Source organism: Notothenia coriiceps, unplaced genomic scaffold, assembly GCF_000735185.1.
Source record: "Notothenia coriiceps isolate Sejong01 unplaced genomic scaffold, NC01 NC01_scaffold00000339, whole genome shotgun sequence".
NCBI lineage: Eukaryota > Metazoa > Chordata > Actinopteri > Perciformes > Nototheniidae > Notothenia > Notothenia coriiceps.
In genome coordinates this window covers 15,139,521-15,147,319 of record NW_011333040.1, presented here as the reverse complement: position 1 = coordinate 15,147,319, position 7,799 = coordinate 15,139,521, and the positions used below count along the sequence as shown (strand labels likewise).

Genomic DNA, 7,799 nt, shown 5'->3' with positions numbered 1-7,799 from the left:
CGGCACGCGCGCGTGTATCGTCTGTGCGCGCGTGTCCTGTTGCTGCCGTCTAAAAACTTTTTATGCGCCCCCATTTTTGGCGTCTTGTCTCTTCTAAACATCTTTCTTTAATCGCCCCCAATTTTTTGGCGCCCGTTCCTGGTGACAAAGGGACCCTACTGTCCCTCACAATGAACATAGGGGTACCTTGACGACCCCCCTGCTCCGAAGGAGACACTGGTCACGGGCATTACCAGCAGTACCACTGCTCCGGGTGCGGGTAGGTGGCGCCGACGGGCACTCCCCTTTTCCCGACGCCTCCCCAAAAGGTGTGCGACGGAAAGTGAGGCAGAGAGAGTAACTCGCCGCATGTGCGGGTCCCCCATACTCTCCACACACCGTACGACAGGTGTGTCCGCAATATTGCCACGAGCAACCCCAATAAATACTGGCACACATCCTCCGTAATAGACCTCCTCCTATAACGGCGCTCAAGACGTCCAAATATTTGGGTTATCCAATTTGTCGTCCCCGAGACGTCGCTTACTTTTGGTGGGAGACACCTACACAGGGAGGACAACCTTCTCCTGGTTCCCTAGTTTAGTGTTCAACTGTGTCGACTGCGGTTGCGGCGCTCGTCGAACGCAGTGCCCTCTCCCGACACGACCCAACACTTGTGCGGCCTCCTCTTCTGACAGTCAGAGGAGGGGAGCGACGGCGCCTCTCGGCGCGAGAGTACCGACCCGAAATAAATTTGAAGGTGAGGGGTCTATAGCTAACCAGAACCTCTCCCTTTCTCCCTGTCGGAAAGAAGGTTAAATAATACTTTGGGTCCAAACTGTCTACGCTATGCCTCCTACAATGGCAGACATTTCAGGTTGGAAGGAGGGACCTCGCTCGGTCGTTTATCCCCCGTCCCAGCAGGTTCTCTTTTTTGGTGGTGAGAGTAGGGAGGAGCACAATCACCGAGGTTCGGGAAGAATGTGTTACGTATCCTTTGGTCTTTATAGGTGCCGTCTGACTACAGAGCAACTATATAGGGAACTTACCTTTTTGGCTTAAAAGACACAAAACCCTACTACTATGCTACCTATTACGTTATGGAAGTCCACTTTACTTTGGTTCTAGTTCAGGACCACTTGTGTAAGGTTCGTGGACAAGAAAAACTAGCAGTCCGTACCACCTGTATGACTGTCTAGCTCCTACAGGAGTAAAGGGGTCAGAAAAAGCCCTAATCCTTTTTTTATTTGCCCTCACTTTTTGGGGACTAAAGGAAGGGGAAACTCCTTTGGGAAACCTTTTTAGGGAAGAAAGTTTGTCCTCAAGGTCGTGAGGCCTAACCTCGACGTTCTGTATCGAGACCCTATTGGTCCTCACAAAAGGAACATAAGGGTAACTTGACCACCCCCCTTCTCCCGTTTTGAAACGTCCTGCATAGGAGACGACTAGTCCGGACGAGGAGGTAGCGAACCAGGGTAGTCCTGTGGCGCGAGGTGAGACTCTTGTGATGATTCTTCTGCTCTGCCGTGTTTGTACGAGCTCTACAAGACACAGCAAGTACCGCGTTGCTACGGGCGGTCCCTCGGGAGGTAGTGCGACGCACACCGCTGAGGCGAGAGTAGTACTCGCCGCATGTGCGACAGTTCCCTTACTTCTCACACACGTCACCGACGGGTGTACTCCGAATATTGTCGCGAGCACCAATCATAATCGGGCAACACATCCTCCGCCATAGACGCCTGTCCTCCTTTCCGGCCTCGAGACGTCCCAATAACTTGGCTCCAACTTTTTGGCCGTCCGAAGACGTCCGCCTCGGGCGGAGATGAATTAAGTTGTCTAATCACCGCGGCCTCGGACGTATTAATGCTCGCGCAGACGTCCCAAATAATCAATTAACAATCCAATTTTGGTCGTCAAGCACGTCGTCTCGGGACCGGGCAACCACGACGCCGCGTACTGGCGACCACCGTGAGTCGGATTTATGACGAGTAAGGCGGGCGCAACAAGACACCGAAGAGACACTACGGTAACGGGAGAGGCCGGTGACACTCCGCTTTCCCGGAGGCCGACGCGGTGGAGGTGGTGTGAGCAAAGGGAAGAAGGCAACAAATACATTACACGCGATGTGGCGAGCGGTCCTACCTACCTCCACACACGTCACGACGGGTGTCTGCAATATTGGCGAGTATTCCAATTAATTGGTACATCTGCATCTAGAGCTGTCTTCCTTACGGTCGCTCGAGACAATCAAATAATGGCGCCTGTCTATTTTTGGTCGAACACGTTTTCGCCTTTTGGGACGCGATGATTAGTTTGTTTAATTTTCACACGTCGGCGAATTAATCCGGGTTTACTAATTGGCTGTCCAATTTGGTTCCGAAAATCGTTGCTTCCGGGACCTGACGATAATTGGCTGTCAATTATCCGTTCGACCCAAATGTGTCCCGCACTCCGTGGGGTCACCCGAACTGTTTGGACGCGCCGAGGTGTGCGACGCAGAGTGAGGCTGAGAGTAGAACCTCGCGCATTGTGCGAGTCCCTACTACCTCCACACACGTTCACGACGAGGTGTCTCCGCAATATTGCGCGAGTACCAAATGCCTTGCGTCATTCTCAGCGCCTGTTTGTGCACTATAGAGAGCGCTCGATCGGGCAACCTCTGTCTGCACAACGGCTGTCACACAGGTTGTGTGAGGCTGTGTCACAGGCATGTCTCCTCTGGGGTGGAGCCCCCGGAGAACATCAATGCGCACTCCACCAGAGGAATTTCCTCCTCCACGGCTTTGCACGGAGGAATGTGGAGTGGAAGATATTTGCACTGCTGCATCTTGGTCTTCCCCCTGTTCGTTTATTCATTTTTATTTGAGGGATGTCTCCCATTCCTCTCTGACACACCCTGTACTGGGTGTCCTGTCGGAGTGAGTGACGTCAGGGAGGCAGCTGTGCGCCTCTCTCCTGCCTCTCGGCACGCGGAGAGCGGCCCTTTTCCCCTCTTATAGGAGGGATGTTCCTTTTTCCTCTGACACACTTTGTACGGAGTGCCTGGTCAGAGTGAGTGATGTCAGGGATCCAGCTGGGCGCTCTCCTACCTGTCTGACACGCAGAGAGCTGCTGTTCCCCCTCTATGATCGCTGCGCAAGGTGGGACCTTCGTCTCTACTTTCTCACAGCGGCCGGTAGGTATTGTTCCCAGGCTTCGAGTGGAGCCTCGCAGTTTTTCAGGTTGATATGTGAAACTCATTAGCTAGCCAACATGTATCTAGCAAATGTTTAGCAACATATAAGAAGTGAGGCTACTAGACTAACGTTAGGTCTACTGTAATAGCCTCACTTTTAATAGTTTGCAAAACATTAGCTAGCACTAGTGTTTTGCAGTTGCTAGCAGCTTATTGGGATTTTATGCTAGATAGACAGGCATTGTTTTGATATAATAAATTAAGCATTATTGTTAGTTAAGCATGTCAGCCCTACTTTTAACTCTCTGTCTCTCTCTAACTCATTGCAGATGGCTGCACTGAAAAAAAGGAAACCAGTTGTAAGATGTTTAAAAGTTCATTGAACATAATATATGCTGAAATGCATTTCAAAGAAGTTGTGTTGGAGTTTGTGTTATTCTACATTTTGGCGCCAAGATTTTCTGATTTTACTGCAAATATATATCAGTTCCAAATATCGGTTATCGGTCTCCTTGATTACTAATAATCGGTATCGGCCTTGAAAAAGCAATATCGGTCGATCCCTAATGTAGATATTTTGTTTGTGTATCACGGAGGGATGTAGATTTACCCAACAGATAACACAGATTTTCTCAAGAGTCCCACTGGAAGATGTTTCTGGACCTTTTATTAAGAACATCCTTACGCCTGAAGACAAATATCTCCGATTTCAATAACTGACAATGACACAAGAGGGATTTTTCTACCCTTCACACCCAATGTAGGTCGATTCACAGGCTTCTCCCGTTAGTTTGTGGCATGAAACACATTAATATGAATGTAGTAAAACTATCTATTTTAGCTTCAAGGGCTTGTAACAAATCTGTTTACGGCTTCAAGAATGGCTTCAAGTGCAGGTTACTATGGTTTATATTCCAGGGAGAAACAGTTCTTGTTCTTAAGATCATAACATGATAATGTAATTAACTTAAATATTACTTACTGTTTACAGCTCGTCTGTTTATTTTCAAGTCTCCTGAAATTTGAATACAAAAAACTGTTAGTATGGTGCATTTGGATATCATTGGCTTGGACACAAAGCAGTAAGTTGGTAACAACACATTTGAGTAAATAGCTCTCTCCTGTTCCCTCCCATTTGTTGATCCAGCGAGTGGAATTGATCGTGGCTCACTTCAAACAACTTCAGGGCTTTTAGCCAGCTATCACTTGTTAACAAAGGACAGGCAAACTTTTAGTAACTCAGCTACAGGGAGTTAAATTGCAGGAACACCCGCTTCTGGAGCATTAATCACGCCTAAAACATGCGTTTCAGCACTGACACACTAGAAACCAACTCATGTGTCATATTTTGTTTCAGTTTATGGCATTTACACACTTTACCCTCGTAACAACTTATATGTAGCATTTCAAAGAAAGTGAGCAGCAAAATGTTGATGTGCCTAATTTAACACATGTTGTTTAATGTTACACTAAAAGACAATGGCTTTAGATAATGCTTGGGAATCCGTTTCAATCTTCACACAACCAACCTCTGGTCCTGTGCCAGTGAATGAAAATGTACCCCTGTAGGAAAGGATATACTTAATAAAGCATTTTTTTTTTACTTCAAACAAACTTTCAAGGCCTATTATTTTTCCATATACATTTCACATTGTTAAATTTAACAATGGTGCACTACAATATTGTTGAAGAACCATCCATCCTTTAAATAATGTTGCTCGTGAAAATGCACAGCCTTGAGTTATCTCCATCATGAGGTAATGCTTTTGTTTTGTTTGAGTTTTTTTGTCATTATGATTCTTTTTTTAAATGACCCAATTTCCATAACATTTGGTGGAAGACTGTGGCATGAACCAAGGACCACCCATTTACATTTTGGAGCAACAACACACATTTTTTTCTTCACTTTTTTGTCATTGAGAGATAGAGCATTTGACCCTTGGGCCTTTCAAGTTAAAACTGTATTTTAGACGGTGGTAACTTAAACAAGTTTTAGGTAAATTACCAGATGTTACCTATTTAAATTCTTATCAGGCTGTTATGGGTAGTTGTTTTCATCATCACTCAAAAAACGGTGTGTGTGTCCAACGTTAGGAAAGGGTTGCGATCACGTTATGATTAACTTTTAGTTCAGTTCGCCAAAACTACAGTATGTTAATACGTTTCAGAAAAAGGTCATGGTTTGGCTTGATAAAAGTATTTCTACATTTGTTATTTAAAGGTGGGTTAGGTAATTTTGGAGAAACCAGCTCGAGTGCGCTAGAATTAGAAAATACACAACCGGAAAAAATCTCCGACTTCCTTACAGAGCCCCTCCTCCAACACTCACGAACGCGCACATGACCAATGAGGGCACGAGATAAGTTTGTGCACAGATGAAGGCTGACAGGCAGGTAGGCCATCCAGTTACTTTAACCGGGCCGGCTAAAATGATTGGTCGTGCTTTTTACAGTACTACGGCTTCCACAGATGACATTTTTTATGGATTTTTTGTCAAAGCACTTGATGTTAAGAGCATTCCATGGAATATAACAAAAAGTGTATGTCGAGACGGTTTCTCAAACTTACCTACCCCACCTTTAACAGTATTGAAAGTAACACTTAAATATTTTAAATACATGATGTAACTTTGCTTACTTGGGTTAAGATGATCTACTGGTGAAAAGTTATGAGTTAATAGGAGAGTTATCATGTAAATTGATTATAACGTTATTTAGAACCTATCTGTAGGTGTAGCACATCGCTTCTAACCATCTACTTTAGAATACTGATGACTGGCAATTTAATCATCCAATGCTGTGTGTTCCCTGATCACACAACATGAGATGACCGGTAGAATCCTACGGTCAGACAGCTTGGAACAAGTGGCCTTGACCTGACCCCCAACCCAACTCACACACTCACCGTGTCGCAGAACACTGACGGCCACCAAGACGAGGGATCCCAGCAGGGACACCAGGAGCCAGACGGCCGGGTTCCAGCACCTACACTCGTTCTCCATCACACGCTGGCCTCGCATGGCTGCCTCACTGACCAGACGCCTGCAACACACACATGTACACAGTCTCATCAAGGTTCCCAAAGTCCTGCTCTGCGAGTAAAAACACTTCATAATTATGGTAGACGGAAGTTTGGTAGACAGATTTCTACTTCTACAAAACAATCACTAAATTTTGTACTGGTTCAAAGTAGCCTAATTATAGTATTGGATTGTTTTCTCTGGTGTAGCCCGCAGCTGTTGTTATCGTGTTGTAGTAGGTATCGATGGTAGTTGGAGGTCAGGCTTGGAAAGCCTGTAGCTAAAAAATAAATCGTTTTTAGAGAATATGTGATGCACATATCACATGAGAGCTGTTAAGAAAGTAATTTTGGCACACAAACACTTATCCGAGCAAACAGAAACCCCAGTCTCCCAGACATGGACATATGCCATCGAAAAGTTCTGCTGTTGCCAATAATACACCAGGAACAGGGAGTAGAGTTACTTTGCTGTTTTGTAAGCACAAAATGGCCGCCGTGCTTCGACCTGGCAGCAGGTAACAGGCCGCAAAAAGAGAATCGAGGTAACGTTTTTTAAACGTATGGTTAGAACGGTGAGGGCTTCATTTCAAAGCTTCCAAGCGTCATCAACAGCTGGGGAATGCTTGACAGATGTAGACACCTGGCTCGAGGTTTGCGATAATCAAGGGACTTTCCCTCAGACAGAACATTGGGATTCACTGATGAGAATCAAGCTAGATAGTGCTGTGGAAAGACACTGAACAGATATGATAATACTGCCATAACATTCAAATACTTCTATATTATGAAATGCGGACATTGGAATGATTGAATTTCAATTTGAATATATTATTTTAGAGCACATTTCCCAGAAATTAATGGAGTAGTGTTATTAGAAGCATGCTGTTATTAGAAGACCGCAGTGTGTGAGTCCACCTTGGGTTGTTTGTCTCTTTGCTGATGCAGAATTCCCCCTGACCTTACACAGGAATGTGTATTAGGGGATGATGAGGGGAGAATTTGATATTGGCCCCTCGAGATAGTGGACATTCCGAGCCCAGGGGGCACAAAAAGACATTTCTGCTTTCTGTGGTCCCCATCGTCAGACATAAACGCTGCTTCCTGCAATCTGTCACTAGAACCCTCCAAAACTCTTAGGCACCTGATGACACTGCAGGGGCGCCTCTCGTCTCCTTGGAGAGCTGGAGGCAGGGGTAGTAGTGGGGTGGGGGGTAGAAGCTTGTGAACCTACATTTAACCCACAACCTTTGTATGATCATTAGTGACTAAAAAACACTTGACGGCAGCCACAGAATCTCCACTCTGCCGTCTCAATCCAGGTCCAGTCCATTTTATTTGCACTGTAGTATTGTCTGAAGAGGTGCAGCACAGAGAGATCATTGTGCGTCCAATTGGGAGGTGGGGATTTTAACACCAGCACAGCACTCAAGAACCACAACTGTCTCATTTGCAGACTGTACCAACAAACCCTTCGAAACTCTGGGACAAATAGCTCAGTTATGAGGGATGAAAAAGAATCTAGTCCCCAATGTTATGTTTTTCAATACTCCATTCATAGTAGGATGTAGCACAGATCCGCTGGGGAATAATGTTGCCTTTTGTGTCTGCTCTGCTTCCCCTCCCT

General features: G+C 45.7%; 1 protein-coding gene across 1 annotated transcript in view; it reads left to right on the top strand.

Moving 5' to 3' along the window:
* LOC104951463 (protein-glutamine gamma-glutamyltransferase 5-like) overlaps nt 1-6,904 on the top strand; it is a 14,677-nt gene extending 7,773 nt beyond the window's left edge. The window contains exons 9-10 of the mRNA XM_010778125.1: nt 2,847-2,850; nt 6,893-6,904. Of these exons, the coding sequence (XP_010776427.1) occupies nt 2,847-2,850; nt 6,893-6,896 (8 nt within the window). The 3' untranslated portion in view covers nt 6,897-6,904. The remainder of the gene's footprint in view (nt 1-2,846; nt 2,851-6,892) is intronic.
* Nucleotides 6,905-7,799: the final 895 nt, after the last annotated feature.